The sequence below is a fragment of the Haliotis rubra genome, unplaced genomic scaffold (assembly GCF_003918875.1).
Source record: "Haliotis rubra isolate DU_JTF1 unplaced genomic scaffold, ASM391887v1 Scf903, whole genome shotgun sequence".
NCBI classification, from domain to species: Eukaryota; Metazoa; Mollusca; class Gastropoda; order Lepetellida; family Haliotidae; genus Haliotis; species Haliotis rubra.
The window spans coordinates 211,239-227,351 of NW_025767639.1; the positions used below are offsets into that span (position 1 = coordinate 211,239).

Here is a 16,113-nt window from a genome sequence, read left to right on the forward strand (position 1 = left end):
GATACGATGTCATGTGTCAAACAAGTCAGCGAGCCTGACCACCCGATCCCGTTAGTCGCCTCTTATGACAAGCACGCATTACTGAAGATCAATTCTAAAGTGTCGTGTGAACTGTGACAAAGACCAAAATACGATGTTTCGCTAGTATAAATAGTCAAGTGAAAGCATTATTACTTGTCACAATTCATATACTATATCAAGATGTCCTTCGTACCTGAGTAAGACAACGACGGTAACAACAATGGCTGCTACAAGAAAGCTGGAACCTACAGAGCCTGCTATAACTCCTATATTGGACGATGGTGTTTCAACCAGCTCTAGAAGAGAAGCAAGAACATCTATCTTAAGCATTATATAACACATTTGTTCACAGTTGCAGACATTAAAGATTAATTAATAACACCATTGTCTTAGAAGAACAAGGCATTCCTTGTTTATTCACTACTTCATTGCGCTGCTGGTTATCAGAATGCAGATAAAATATTTTTCGTGTGCGTCGGATGACACGTGTCCTACGTTAACCATATTGTCAATCGAATATTTCCATTTGAAAGGAAAATAGTGGTGACAGGTTTATATAACTCTGTGATCACATCAAGTGTTACTGAAGGATATGCTAAATTATAGAGTATGTGCTATGTTCAGCTGGCAGTAACTGAATATCAACTCTAATTAGTTGAACATGTTTGCAAGTATTTCGAGGTTATTCGATGACTGTAACGTAATTTTGACTTTACAGTTTCATAGTTATTTGGGGAAATAATATTGATGCTTGTAATATACATGAATATTGACCGTTGCCATGCACGGGGAAAATGTCCGCCATTAGAATGTAGCCATGTCATAGTACGTGATGGTACGTGACAAATGATGATTAAATGACAAGCTAGGTCTGTCTATGAAAAAATTCAGATGCACTACAGACCTTTTCTTACACTCACTTACGAAAGGCATAGCTGTACCCGAGGCAAAAGCGACCTCACGAATGTCGTAATACTATATACATCTTATTACACGATGTAATAAATGCCATGGTGGGTCATGTGGTTCAAAGTAGCCGGTGGGGTAGCCTAGTGGTTAAAGCGTTGGCTCGTCACGCCGAAGACCCGGATTCGATTCCCCACATGGGCACAATGTGTGAAGCCCGTTTCTGTTGTCCCCCGCCGTGATATTGCTGGACTATTGCTAAAAGCTATTGCTAAAAGCGGCGTAAAACTAAACTCAGTCAGTCAGGCAGAGTGTGATTGAAGGACTGAAGAAGTATTGAGTATTTTACTCTGTGTACATGTCTGGTGAGTCCACCCATCGCTGCATCCCGTGAGGCAGCTTCCGTTGACATGGTGACAGTCGCTGGCGTCACGACATTCTCCACATTCTCCAGTACAGTTGACACCGAATGAACCAAGACTACAGACTGGAACGTTGGTGAACAGACATCTACACATTACATTTGTAACACAAAAGATGCGGATATTGTTATTGTAATATGTTCTATGATATTCATTTAGCACATCATACATGTACCGCCCTATCAAAATGTACTCTGAATGTAGGAATTTGTGTCGAGGATAGCAAGTGATTAAATGTTGTGTTAGCTTGCAGTTGGGAATATTTAAACATAAATTATGTAAATTATGGAGAATGGGTAAGAGAAAGTAGTAAATATTATTAAACACGTCCTATGCCGTCAAGGTACGGTAAACGGTGACCACTGGATATTTATAAGTAACCCCGTTTTTATTTTCAGTGGACTTAAACACACTGATCAAGCAGTAAAAAGCAATCATCCACTTTTTAAGCATCCTTCATGTTTCGTGATTCCCCCAATGTTAGATCTTCACATTGCTCCAAGTAGCCGTGTCTGACGTGACAGAAGCCGTATGTAAGGAAACGTTTATTTGTGTTTAACACACTATAACTACGTTTAGTCTGAATATTATTATTGTTACAATCTGAAATATATTTTTGAAACCAAACATAGTTTCGATGCTTTCATTAAGAACCCGTAGCAGGTTTGATACAAATTGTTGTTGACTCTTACCCTGTGAACAGTCTTCACCCTGCCACCCCGACTCACAGCTAGAATCACACCGTCCTGTATCTTTGGGACAGATGCCCGACCCTCCTTCACACATCCGGGCACTGCAGTTACCCACACAGTCAGCTCCGTACTCTAACCCCTGGGTGCACACTGCATGTAAAGAAACTGACTTTAGCCTTCCATGTAACTATACACGATTTACTTGGTTTGCCTTTGGACTTGTTTGTGGAGGACAGGGAAGTATATGCTCACCTCACTGAGAACTGCATCTAACATACCTACGAGACAGTGACTCGTGTAAATATATGCTCGTGGTGTTGTTGGAGCTGGAGAACGTAGCCTACATTTGCCTTGGTAATAGGTTAGGTTAGGTTAGGTCTTTTTCGTTTTTTGGTTGTGTGGGTTTGTGTGTCTGGGTGGGTTGGGTGGGTTGGGGTGGAGGTGTCTTTTTTTTACATACTTATTCCACGGGCATCTTGCAAATGGGCCCAACATTGTAACCTGCCAGTATGTATGTCTACCTATATACATGTGACGTTCCTTTACTGTTATGTGTCGACACGTTTTTCGTTTTTTGGTTGTGTGGGTGTGTGTGTCTGGGTGGGGTGGGAGGTGGGGTGGAGGGGTCTTTTTTTACATGCTTATTCCACGAGCATCTTGCAAATGGGCCCAACAACATTGTAACCTGCCAGTATGTATGTCTACCTATATACATATGACGTTCCTTTACTGTTATGTGTCGACACGTTTTAGACCCTTTATGTGTTATCAATTCCTAACTTGCATTAGCCTTGATCTGGGTGAAATACTGTTCACATACTCACAGATGGGTTGACCCGTGAAGATCCGGGTTAGAATTGGTCTTCAGCGACCCATGCTTGTCGTAAGAGGCGACTAACGTGATCGGGTGGTGACTTGGTTGACACATGTCATCGTATGCTCATGCTGGATTGTCTGGCACAGACTCGATTATTTACAGACCGCTGCCATATTGCTGGAATATATTGCTGAGGGCTGCGTAAACTCACACACTCGCAGTTGAGTCCCGCTTATACTGATATCTCCTTTAGCTTTTTTTCAATTTGCATTAACAGTGTGATAAAGTGGGTAGACTAGAAAGGATTATATCCAAGACCAAAGATCGAATCTGACCTGTTGTACAGTCATTGTCCTTCCAGCCGGGCTTGCAGCCTCCGTCACACTTCCCCGTCACGTGATCACAGCTGGATGACGACGTTCCACTGCAGTTTCTGGCAGAGCATAGGCGAGCACAGTTGTCTCCGTAGGTAACTACGCACTCTGAAACGATTTGATTAACACAATAGCAGAGAGGGAACATGTGAACTCTGATTATAAACACTTCATCTGTGGTTGGGTGCTTGTCGCGTTTGAGATACTTGAGGGGCGGTGGGGCAGCCGAGTGGTTAAAGTGATCGCTCGTCTCACCGAAGACCCGGATTCGATTCCCCACATGGGTACAATGTGTGAAGCCCGTTTCTGTTGTCCCCCGTCGTAGTATTGCTGGAATATTGCTAAAAGCGACGTAAAACCATATTCCCTCACTCACTTGAGGTACTTGAAGAACACACCAGCCAGATCGATAAGGTTAAATGTATTGGAAATAATGTTATTAAACTCGGGTTCTTACTCTGTGTGCAGTCTATTCCATTCCACCCTGCCTTGCAGCCGCCAACACACTCCCCCGTGGATCTGTCACAGCTAGAGTTGTCGCCCTTGCAATTCCTGTCTGAACACTTCTGATTGCAGTTTGTTCCATAACTGCCATAGATACACGCTGAAAACATAACGTTTTTCATGTTCAGTGAAACAACCATATTTCTAATCCCAGTTACCTCCTTCCTTTGATTCTTTTGAATATTTGTAAAAACTTTTAAACTTGTAACTTGTTCAAGTCTGAAATTATATGTATTCTCAGTGTATAAATAGTTTTAAATCTTATTTGTGCAAAGACTGGCTGTCCAAAAAAGTGACCAGTCCTGCGGCAAGCCGAGAAATGTTCGTAACATTTTAGTTTACCGCCATTAGACAAGTATTGCTGGAGCGTAGTATGACTAAGCGTGATTGGTTTAGCTGAATCTGTTCAGTCGTTAGAAAGCGAACTTGCAAATTAGGTTAGGGAAACAGCAAACGGAAGTAACTCTGTCGTATCAATGACATTGTCATAGGATATTCATATAGCGCACATATCCACGCAACAAGTGCATGCACAAGGCGCTGATATTTTTTCCCCTCGATCACTGGATGTCAATCTCAACTGAACATCGTGTTATCAATCTCAGCTCCCCGGGGATCATACAACTGTTGCAGGCGCACCGAGTTATTGCGGCTTTCCCATCCTTGCGACGTACCCATCCACAGCTTGGTGGACTGGCACACATAGTCACAGTACTTTGTCCATGTTCACTGCACGTTGCTGTACCTGCAACTGGGTGTTTGCACGTATTCACGTGACCACCATCTGGTCATATACCAACGGATTCGTGGGTTCTTTTAAGTGCATAGGTTTGTGTACTGTACACTAGGGGTTGCGACAAGAATGAAAGAGTCTGACTCCAAGGTTTTTACACCCAGTCACAGGTGGGCTCGATCCGGACACCTCAAGCTCGCTGGATCACTAGTCTGGCGCCTTAGCCAGCTCGCTCACCATGCCCCATGACATCTATAACATATGTAACATAAACAAAACTACCCACCTGTGTCACACCTTTCTGTTTGAAAGCCTGGCAGACAGACTCCACTTGGACAGACGCCGCTGACGTAGTCACACACATCGCCGTCGCAGTGGCAGTAGTTGTCACAGTCAGCACCGAAAGTACCAGGGCCACATACTGTTAAAGGCATGGCGTGATTAGCTTATTGAAGGCACGAGTGCCTATTGTAAAAGGTATTCAAGCATACACGCATTGCCGCAACCATATGGTGTGTGTGTGTGTGTGTGTGTGTGTGTGTGTGTCTGTCTGTCTGTCTGTCTGTCTCTCTCTCTCTCTCTCTCTCTCTGTCTCTGTGTGTGTGTGTGTGTGTGTGTGTGTGTGTGTGTGTCCGGGTGTTTAACAAAACCGTCAAACGAACATATTTGACAACAATGATGCAGAGAAAGCTTTTGGCAGTTTCGTTTCAATTTTTTGTTTACCTGCCCGTTTACATGAAGAATCTAATGACTTTAAATTAAAATTTAACATTTCAGTCCTACCATTAATCTCCACTTCACAGAAATCCAGGACAGGTACGATGATGTTGTAGATTTCTTTGTTTACAGTGGTGGTGTACAGAACTAGATAGCGCCCTCTACCAGAACACGTGGCAGTCAAAACATCAGGTATGTTTGTTCCATCTCTGTTCCCTGTCACGGTATAGCAGTTGACTCCATCAGTTGGAGAGGCGGCAGTGCCAGCTATGTAGATCTTGATACCGTTCCGCCGGACCTTATCTGCAATATGTGCAACCATGGTCCCTAGTATGGTGATCTACCTTCAGTTGTTGGTAATCCATAGCCTGTATATATATTGTATTGTTCTCTTTAAATATCTTTTTATGATAACATGCTAGTTTTACTTTGATATCTGTGATACTCTGGTAGTTTTACTGTTCTTCGGAAACAGGCTTTTCATTTCTAATTTGATTGTTCTGTAATACAATAATTAATTGTTCTCGTCACCATATGGCTAAAATATTGCCGATGTGACGATAAATATTAGCTCACTCACTCACTATTATGTGCAAATCAATTTACAATAAAATAGAAATGTCAACAAGGTTATGTTTAACTGTATTATTCCTGGAATATATAACGTTCAATCTACCTTATCCCCATGGTTCCTAGTTGTTGGTGACTTATAGCCGGTTTTGTTTTGGTGGGGGGTTGTGTTTTTTTTTATGGGGCGGTGGGTAGCCTAGTGGTTAAAGCGTTGGCTCGTCAACCCGAAGACCCGGGTTCGAATCCCCACATTGGTACAATGTGTGAAGCCCGTTTCTGGTGTTCCCCTGCCGTGACGTAGCTGGAATATTGCTAAAAGCGGCGTAAAACCAACCTCAGTCAGTCAGTCAGTTGTTTTTTTTATATTGTTTTGCCTTGTATTGTAATAAATGTTTTAATGCTTACAAGCTAGTTTTAAATTTCTATCTGTGATAACCTAGTTGTATTACTCTCCTTTGTTGACAGATTTTACGAAATAACTATATATTTATTAAAGTATATTTTGTTATAGTGACAATATGGCTAAAATATTGCCGATGTGACTCCAAATCTTAACTTTCAGATTCACTCACTCTACCTTATTTGAAACGTAACCAATTTTCATTATTTTGTCTAAAATGATTCTCCTCTTCTGCCTGAAGCGGTGTTGTCATCCGTCGCCAAATGTAATGTGCTCGACGGGTATTAAATCAAATGGTGGGTTGGCCAACATGATTATGTTTCAAATGAAGAGTGAATGAGTTTCTTTAATATAAGTCAGCCATATTGTGACTTGATCAAGTTATAAATATTTCCAAAACACACCACCAGCTATTGTAGTATACCTGAGTGGGTTTGGTTTTACGCCACTTTTAGCAATATTCCAGCAATACCACGGCGGGGAACACATGAAATGAGCTTCACACATTGTATCCATGAGGGAATCGAACCCGTGTCTTCGACATGACGAGCAAACGCTTTCACCACGAGACTGTCCTACCGCTCCATCAGCTATTGCAAATGCAAGGGCTACACAATAGGATTTGTCACTGAGCCAGATGTGTATCTGACAAACACTGAGGAAGCGACAAGAGTCATGTTCATCCACATTGTCAAACCCTTCACAAATATTCCTAGTATTTATCAAAAAGTGTTTAGATAGCCAGACATAGTTGTTCAAAGTGCATCTGCCATTGTTCATAATCCACGTTAACTGCAATATCAAATGTACTGAGTTAAAACCTTATATAGGTTGTTAATAACATGTCAGACAGACACATTAGAGCTCTTTTGTTATTAATGTGAGTGAGTGAATGAAGAGAGAGTGCATTGTGCAGTTTATATAATAAACTAACGGCCAACATTAACGCGGTATCATACCATTCTCAATAATATCAGCGATTATGACAGGTGTTTACTAGAAATGAAAATATAGACCACAGTGTGTTGTACTCACAATCTTTCCTGAAGTATATGCTGACGTAATGTATTGACGTTGTCTGTCCAAGATCCACTCTCCACCAGGCGGCCCTAATGGCAGCATCGTTGAAATGTGTATGCATACATGTAGATTGGCTATATCCGGTTTTCACCCCGTTCACCGCATTGGTTGGTTGGAAGTAGATGCTACTAGCTGAAGCTGGTTTGCCAAGTGCAACATTATCTGTCAAAAGATACACCTGAATTAGTTCACGAGTGACAACAGCATTTGTATTTTGATCGTCCATTGTCTAAATATGAAGGACCTACTCTGTAGATGCTCGTGTTGGTATCCACTGAGATCTGAAGCACATCAGATCATTGTCATTGTAATTTGATCCTGCATTTTCTGAAAATGAAGGACCTACTCTGTAGATGCTCGTTTTGGTATCTACTGAGATCCGAAACACATCAGATCGCATCATCAACACTTAGGAAAGTCAACCAACACGCTGAAGGTCATCTTTCATCTATTTTAAACGTAGATATTGGCTATTAGCTTCCTTGATGCATGCATAATCGAGTTTGTATACTTTCAATAACAACCGAAAACAGGAAAACACAGACAATTTTCAGTAAACCCGTGAAGATCCGGGTTAGAAATGGTCTTCACCAACCCATGCTTGTCGTAAGAGGCGACTAACGACATGCCGTTGATCACTGGATTGTCTGGTCCAGACTCGATTATCTACAGACCGCCGCCATATAGTTAGAATATTGCTGTGTGTGATTTAACAACAAACAGACAATTTTCAGTGATACTAATATTATGCCAACATAAGCAGTTTGTTTAAAGTGATCTCGCCTAGTTAGCTGAATTGCAGATAAATGTAATGTATTTCTAATCACCAAACCAGTCCGTCCCAAGAAAAGCCATATTCGATCGACCGACCAAACGAACACCATCCTGTTTTTCACGTACGTCGATATGTTTCCTTATTACATTTCTTAGAAATATTAAACGTGATTTAACATTCTAAACTGCACAGATCTGTGATTTAACATATATTTCCATTTTGATGTTAGGTAGATGAACTGAAGCATATGTCGGGTCTTCATGTTGTTGATGTACAGTCACAGCCATGTCAGTATACCCATTGGACGGGACAAATATACCGTCCTTACTCTTCTGGCATGTTCTTCCCGACCATCCAGGGTTGCAGGTCTGCGGTAGGCATCCAACTGTAGAATAACACACTGTGTGATGACAGTTACATGTGTAAGCACAATTGTTGCCGTATTTCCCTGCCGGGCAGCGGGCTGTAACAGAAATATGATATGTTAGAAGACAATTATATCAAGAAATCAACGGAAATGGATATGGCAGAAACTTTGTCAGAAACACTGGTGGTCGAATGTTCCTTGAAGACAAATTCCTGAAAACATTACATGTCAAAACGAGATATCGGTATTTTCAGCTACATGTACCAGGGTACTTGTTCATAACTAAGAAAAACGTATTACCTCAATGATAGACAGTGACACTAGTAGTTGTATGTACCACCAGAACATTGTCGTATATGGTCGGTTTATGAATCACCATCAAATAGCGATGCCAACATGGTATTCACAAACCGTCAGCGTATCCTTTCACATCACACCATTGGCAAGTCAACATAAGCTACAAAATAGTCAAAAGTGAAGTTCCCCCATATACCTCAAACTTTTCTGAGGCCATGACTACGATGTTGTAACCCTGATCTAACTTGTAACCCTGACGCAGTTTGAAACCTCAGTAAAAACAGTTCGTTCACAAGCTGTGAAATGTAGCCACACGCTACTTCGGCGTATGGAATGCTTCTCACCATGGAAAGGTTCTTATTGGGTAGCTGAATATCCTTCTTGTCATACAGTCTAGTTTATATGTCCTGTCAATTTGAATAAGCGTAAATCTAAAGATGAAAAGATGAGGTGGTTTAACTGGTTTCACATAACCCATCTGACAGAAACTGGCTAGTTGGCCATGACTATACGAGTACAGATCATTGATATACCTGACACTTAAGTTAAACGTCTTTGCGAAATTCACTAGTTTTGATTAAGCCAATACGAATAGGAATGACAATTCACTTGCATCAGCATACTATACTCCCCATCAAAAGTTTAGACTCACTAGTGTAAATGTAGCCACTTACTTAAGTCAACTGTTCTAAACTAGATTTTGCAAAATTTTCCATACTGTTTAAAGGTACTGTTTACACATGAACTGATGTATTGTAAAACAAATTCGTAACGTTGAAAAGATTATTGTCATGGGTTAAAAATACGATGAAACTGAGTGAAAATTGGCGAATTTTTAACAAAATTTTACACCACAACACAGCTGTTCACATGCACGATATTTGCACATGCTTTTTAGCAATTTAATGCATGATCCTCGTGCAATTCATCTGCATAAAGTTTGCAGTTGGTTCTCCAAAGTTATTGGAAACATTCATCTTCGATGTAACCACACATATATGCATAACATATAGTGAGTGCTTTAAGTGAGTCTAAACTTTGATGGGTAGTATATTTAGTAAGGAGGGGAGCACAGTTGGTGTTTACTTTGTGCCTTGATGTACACACACACACGCGCGCACACACACACGCACACACACACACATACGATGGGGATGTGTTTCCTGACCCTGAAGTGAAATGTACCGCCACTGGGACTTGAAGTCAACTTGATCTAAATTCAGTTGCACAAATAATGACCGATTTACGCCTCGTGCATGTTTGTAAGAATAGATTAATTCTAAGTATTTTGTGCATAAAACGTGCCTGAACAAAGGAATGAACGAAAAAAACTGAGCGATTGGTTGAGTTCACGCGAATTAATTCGCTTGATAATTCGCATTGGCCTTCAACCCCACGAGGAGCTTGGGTATAGCAATAAACATTTTAAAAAAACACCGACCTTATTCATCATTTCTTTAAGTTGCATTTAAAAGCTGGCATGATGAAGAGGAACACTTGTTATGGATAGACAACTTCTTTGTTGCAATACATGCGATGTTTCGGTGTAGATCTTTTTCAATTGTATCAACTCAAATATCCTTCATGTATATATTCTCCTTGTGAATAATGTTGTGTATCATTTGCTTGATAACGGTGTTAGAATCTACACCGAAACTGTTGTCACAGTAAAACAGTATATAGCAAACTGTCACGATATATGCACACTGAAGACTCCGCAAGCATATAAACACCACAGTCATACAAACATATGCACACTGGAACGACAGAATATTCGTACACTGCTAAAACGTATCTTTTATCATATAACTGAAGCTCTTAGCCGTGATAGAGGTTTGACATAAAAACATATATAAATGTATCATACAGCAATGATATGTAAATAAGATAACCGGAAGTGGGACTTTTTCAAGTGAGAGCGCTGTTTGAATCGAAAGCTAAATATCAGTGAAGTTACACCGCACATATCATGAAAATGAGACAAACTCGTTCTTGTTAGCATTATTGACATAACCGCTAATCTGCAAAAGTCTGTTAAACATTTTTTCAATAATGTCTTTTCTCAATAACGAATGTGCCAAAAAGGAGGGTTTTTTTTATTTTAGGTGACACGGCAATTGATGATATATACGTAGGATTTCTGAAATAATTTTAATACATTTATTCTTGAAAGGGAGGGGTGGTGGGGTAGCCCAGTGGTTAAAGCGTTTGCTCGTCACGCAGAAGACCAGGTTCGATTCCTCTTATGGGTACACTGTGTGAAGTCCGTTTCTAGTGTCCCTGCCGTGATATTTCTGGAATATTGCTAAACGCAGCGTAAAACTATATCCATTCGCTCGCTCACTCACTCACTCTTTAAAGGGAAACAGTAATAAAAGAATGATAACAGGCTCGCCGAATACCGATCTACTGACTATCAGTTAATATTTCCTTATTCAACATTCGGAATGAATCCTCTATATTTTTACATTGTAGACTATTAGAACACATATTCACCATATTCAGTCACAACATCTATATACAGTAGGCGACCTTCACACATACATTGTCCACAAGGATTTTAAAACTACCATACGCTGTAGACTGACACAACATGTACACACATCTGTCAAAAGATACACACGCCCTCACACTACAGACACAACGTACGCCGTTACAACATATACAGTACTTTCACAGCATACTATACACACTGTAGAATGTAACACTATATATAAAATGAAAGTTAAGACAACATAAATAGTTTAGAACATTCAACATCGATAGCCGGGGTAAGCACAACAATGTATAATGACATCTAATTGGGATGTGTGTAAATATGTTAAATACTCTCTTAAACTTCACACATTATTTGAACTGTATTTAAAATGACGCCAGACTGTCCTCACTGTGTCCCCTGCCTTTGTTTCAAGGTATGAAGCAGTCACTCGTGGTTAAATAGCTTACAATGGGTGGATTAACACGGGATGAAGTACAGCCTGTTCTAAGATTTATTGTACCACAGCATATAACATTCACCCATGATACATGAAACATGATACTCACATTTACATCACCATTTCACTTATGATCGCTGAACAAGCTGTAAGCTTATATGAACACCTCTCCCTTACAAAAACAAATAATAATTACATAGTTTGGCTGTTAGTCATGTATACGCTGTACATAGTCCAAAAGAAGAGAGGTATTTCGACATCATAGGTTGAGAGTAATCAATCATTATCTTAAGAAAAGGGCGTCAAATCTGCCTGATTTACGATATATAAATGAACAGATTCAAGAATCTGCATATTTACAGATGCAGTTGCATGGACATTTCCGAATAATACTGAGTCTAATGTATATCCTTTTATGGTAAAAGTACATGTTATTTCGAGTTACAGTAAAAAATTGGACAAGTAAAAAGAAAATTTCGAGTTAAAAAACTATCCTCATTTGCTAGTCCACATGAGCATATCGGACTTTCTAAAATGTATCTTTCATATTTGTGAGCATTGAGGTCACTGCAGCCGAGTCTCACTTATTTGAAATCAGATTATACCCCACTCCTATTGAAACTATCACTTTTTGCTAAAACTGTTCTTAGTCATTTCTAAATCAATATATCTACTCATATGTTATTTTATTTTAAACGATTGTATGTTCTCTATATCATTCTGTATGATTTACGAGAATAAAATTCTGTTCTGTTCTGTTCTGCTTGCTTCAGTGTGGTGTTGAATGCTGACACACCGAGAAACATGATCAATGCGAACTGGTATCCTAACCCGCAAACATAACCTTGTTGACGAATGAGACGGAAACTTCGTCGAACGGGTCGCCCTTTCCACCAGCCCGTACTTAAACTATGGTGTGATAATAATGATAGCAGGCTATTGATGATACATAGAGGAAATACGTTTAACGTTTAGGATGCCTTACGGAACCATGCAGGAAGATGAAGTATTGAACGCAGTGGCCTTTGGTGTTCAGCGATCCTTAGCCCCTTATTGTTTTGTACTGGTAATTCATCGTTTAATATTTTATATATGCTCTCTAACTAGTTTTAAATTAACATGTGATAATCTAGTTGTGTTACTGTCCTTCGAATACAGGATGACGTTTAAATATTTTCTTTCGTCACGATATGGCTGAAATATTACCAATGTCAAGTATAAATCGCTCACCATGATGCATTATTACAGTACAAAATACTCTCCATATTCAAAATTAATTCTTTGCCACTTCTACGATGGATGAAAGATTACTGGAAAACAACCATGGACTCAAATGAGCGAGTGAGTGAGTGGGTGGATGGATGGGTGGGTGAGTGAGTGAAGGAGATGAGTGAGTGAGTGAGTGGGTGGAGTGGGTGGGTGGGTGGGTGAGTGAATTAGTGAGTGATTGAAGGAGGTGAATGAGTGAGTGAGTGAGTTAAAATTTTACGTCACTTCGGGAATTTTTCAGCCATATAGTGATGAGAAAGGTTTTGCATGCACACTTAATATAAGTTGTTAAATAATATGTCATCGAAGGGCTGTAAAATAACTAGAATATCACGGATGGTGTCTGAAAGTAGCATGGAAATCTTAAACTATTTTATTTACGAAGACAATACCATATAAAAACAGGCTATAGGTCGCCAACAACCGAAGGTAGATCACCATACTAGAGACCATGGGGACTTACAGTACCTTTGCTACCTGCATTGACCCTAGTTGGATTTACACCATCCCTTCAGCCGCTGGCGATTGTAGGAAAAGTTTGGCCGAAGTTTAAAATAACAAAACTACTACGTTTAAAAATCTGGTAAGTTTAAATTTAACTTGAAAGTTTTGGTACTTATGTATCCTCTCAGGAGGACAATGATTATACGATACTTTAACCCACTACGAGGATACAGCCACTAACAATCGCAGTTGCTTGTTTATACTAGTATATGTTGAAAAATTCTTCAAGTATGTACAGCTGAAGAGTGATACACGCACACGCACACGCACACGCATACGCATACGCACGGACAGACATGTGTGCGCTCGTGTGTGTTATAGTTTTTATACTCCTACGGCCTAATGCCTATTATATACTGTCAACCGTCTGAGATAACAGACCGCACGGAAACATGACTACTCCAAATGAGACGACCAGTCCTTCCTTTGTCCCATAATGCCTTGCACCAAGCAAGGAAACAACAACTACAATCTCATTGGGCAGGAAGCAACATGTGATCGAGTCACTGACCTTCCGCTGATTTCCTCTAGATAATGGAGGCGGTCACACTGACTGATGTCACATCGTATATACATCATATGTTTACAACACGTATAAACAATACCAGCTATTGAAGCATACGATGGGCTATCAAAAGGTTTGAGCCTAAAATACTTCTGATATGTGCATGATAAAAATGTGTGCATGATATTGAAGAGTGGTCTATATCATTCACATATAAACGTAATAGTGACATGCACATGACGCCAGTTTCAGGTCACATGACAACTAATCACATGTACCCCTATTGAAACGGCAGAATCTGTTCTGTCATAGCCTTCGGTGTACATTGGAGGGGCTATCAAACAGTTTTGAGCCTAAATACGTCTGATATATGCATGATAAAAACATCTAATCACATGTACCCTTACTGAAACGGCAGAAATGGAAAAGCTTAAGTACAGAGCAGTCATAAAGGATTTGGACCTCGAGGGCCACCCGCGAAACACATTGAAGAGCGATTGACAGCAGTACGAGTAGTGATTGTACTGATATAAACCATTCTTCAATATCATAGAGTTATTCTTATCATGTACATATCAGAACTATCAGTAAATAGACACATTTCTAACAACCCTGGATGCGCTTGTGGATACCACAATGATGATACTGTTCATTATAATATCTTTTTACATGTAAGGTATACACTGCTATTAGAAATAATACCTACTTCTATGTAAATGGCCACAATCTCCAAACTGTGTTATACGGAATACCTCCGACAAACAACAACGTCAATAAGAACATAACAGAGTCCCTGCATCAATACATCTATAAGTCTAAACGATTTAACAAATTATACTAACAATTATATGCAATCAATTAATGAAGTGTAGCTGCAAGCTCAATGTTTATAAGCACCTACAACGCACATATATGATTTAATTTGTCGTTTTTTGTATCCAGTTCTTGTGTATTTTGTTTAAATGATATATGTACTGGTGAGGTATTGATATAAGCAGAGTTCTGCTAGTTTACCAAACCAGATTCTCTAGGAATAAAAATATGTTTAAACCATATCAGAAGTATTTTGGGCTCAAACCTATTGATAGCCCCTCGTATATACACCGAAGGCTATGACAGCACCGATTGATGTATTGATGGACCACCATATAGGTCTTATCATATTATATACACAGCGTACACATCACTCCATTTATACACTGCACAGTCGGCTTCGACAGTGTTGCTTCAAAATATTTAACTTTGTTATTCATAAAAAATGATTGTGTTTTTAAATTTCAACTTTTTCAGATAGTTCACGTCAAACTTCCTCACAAAACCAGGCTCATTTGGCAAATTTTATACCGGAGTAAATGTATTATTTATATGCATGACTGACCCCATGACAGAAGAATTCAAATCCTTTGCTATTACTACACACCTTCTGTGCCTTGCTTAATAACGTTGTTAAACCGACACCGAAATGTCGCTCTCACTGCAGTTAAGAAGTTGTTCATCCATTATTGTTATACTTCCTTATCACTAAACATTTTGTACAAACCACCCTCTTAATTAGTTATAATATGGTCACCTACCAGATGTAATGTCCAGCAGACAGAAAGACAGCAGGACAGCCAGTCTGACGCCCTCCATAACGAAAAGTCTGTACACCAGGAAGCTTGTTGTTGTTCCGATCTTCACGTGATTACATATATAGCTCTGAATGAACAGTGATACGACCACGGCCAAGTTCCGGGATCATATCTGTGTTGACCCCTACACACATTACAGACAGCAACCCCTACAGAAAGGCATTAGGGACCATCGGGTGACCATAGGAAACCGCCATAAACCTCTTGACCTTACGCGGTATATTACACTTCAACCTGTCACAAGCCCGGTCGCTGTTATTTTTGTATCGTACAATGTGGGACCCTGCTTATGGTTGTTCGGGACGAGGGTGAGCTGTGCTTACGTTGAACGTTGTTCTGCATTAATGTGAGACAATTTGTAGAGTGTGGAATATATGAAAGCAGATGTGCATCACACCGAGGCGAAGTGTACAGGGGGACATATAGAGAGAAACCAACAAAATAACACGAATAATAACAATAACAACGCGAATGTCCGTCCCTCCAACGTGTTTCAACTTCATTTTCAGAAATGAGTGAGTGAGTTTAGTTAAATATGACGGCGGTCTATAAATAATCGAGTCTGTTCCAACCAATCCAGTGATCAACAGAAT

General features: G+C 39.9%; 1 protein-coding gene across 1 annotated transcript in view; it reads right to left on the reverse strand.

The window, feature by feature from the left end:
* The window catches only part of LOC124264026 (receptor-type tyrosine-protein phosphatase T-like), a 31,545-nt gene extending 15,810 nt beyond the window's left edge, over positions 1–15,735 (reverse strand). The window contains exons 1-10 of the mRNA XM_046698746.1: positions 15,464–15,735; positions 8,340–8,474; positions 7,192–7,398; positions 5,253–5,489; positions 4,756–4,890; positions 3,690–3,836; positions 3,194–3,340; positions 2,042–2,191; positions 1,277–1,414; positions 215–317 (exon numbers count right to left, since the gene is read on the reverse strand). Of these exons, the coding sequence (XP_046554702.1) occupies positions 215–317; positions 1,277–1,414; positions 2,042–2,191; positions 3,194–3,340; positions 3,690–3,836; positions 4,756–4,890; positions 5,253–5,489; positions 7,192–7,398; positions 8,340–8,474; positions 15,464–15,521 (1,457 nt within the window). The 5' untranslated portion in view covers positions 15,522–15,735. The remainder of the gene's footprint in view (positions 1–214; positions 318–1,276; positions 1,415–2,041; positions 2,192–3,193; positions 3,341–3,689; positions 3,837–4,755; positions 4,891–5,252; positions 5,490–7,191; positions 7,399–8,339; positions 8,475–15,463) is intronic.
* Positions 15,736–16,113: the final 378 nt, after the last annotated feature.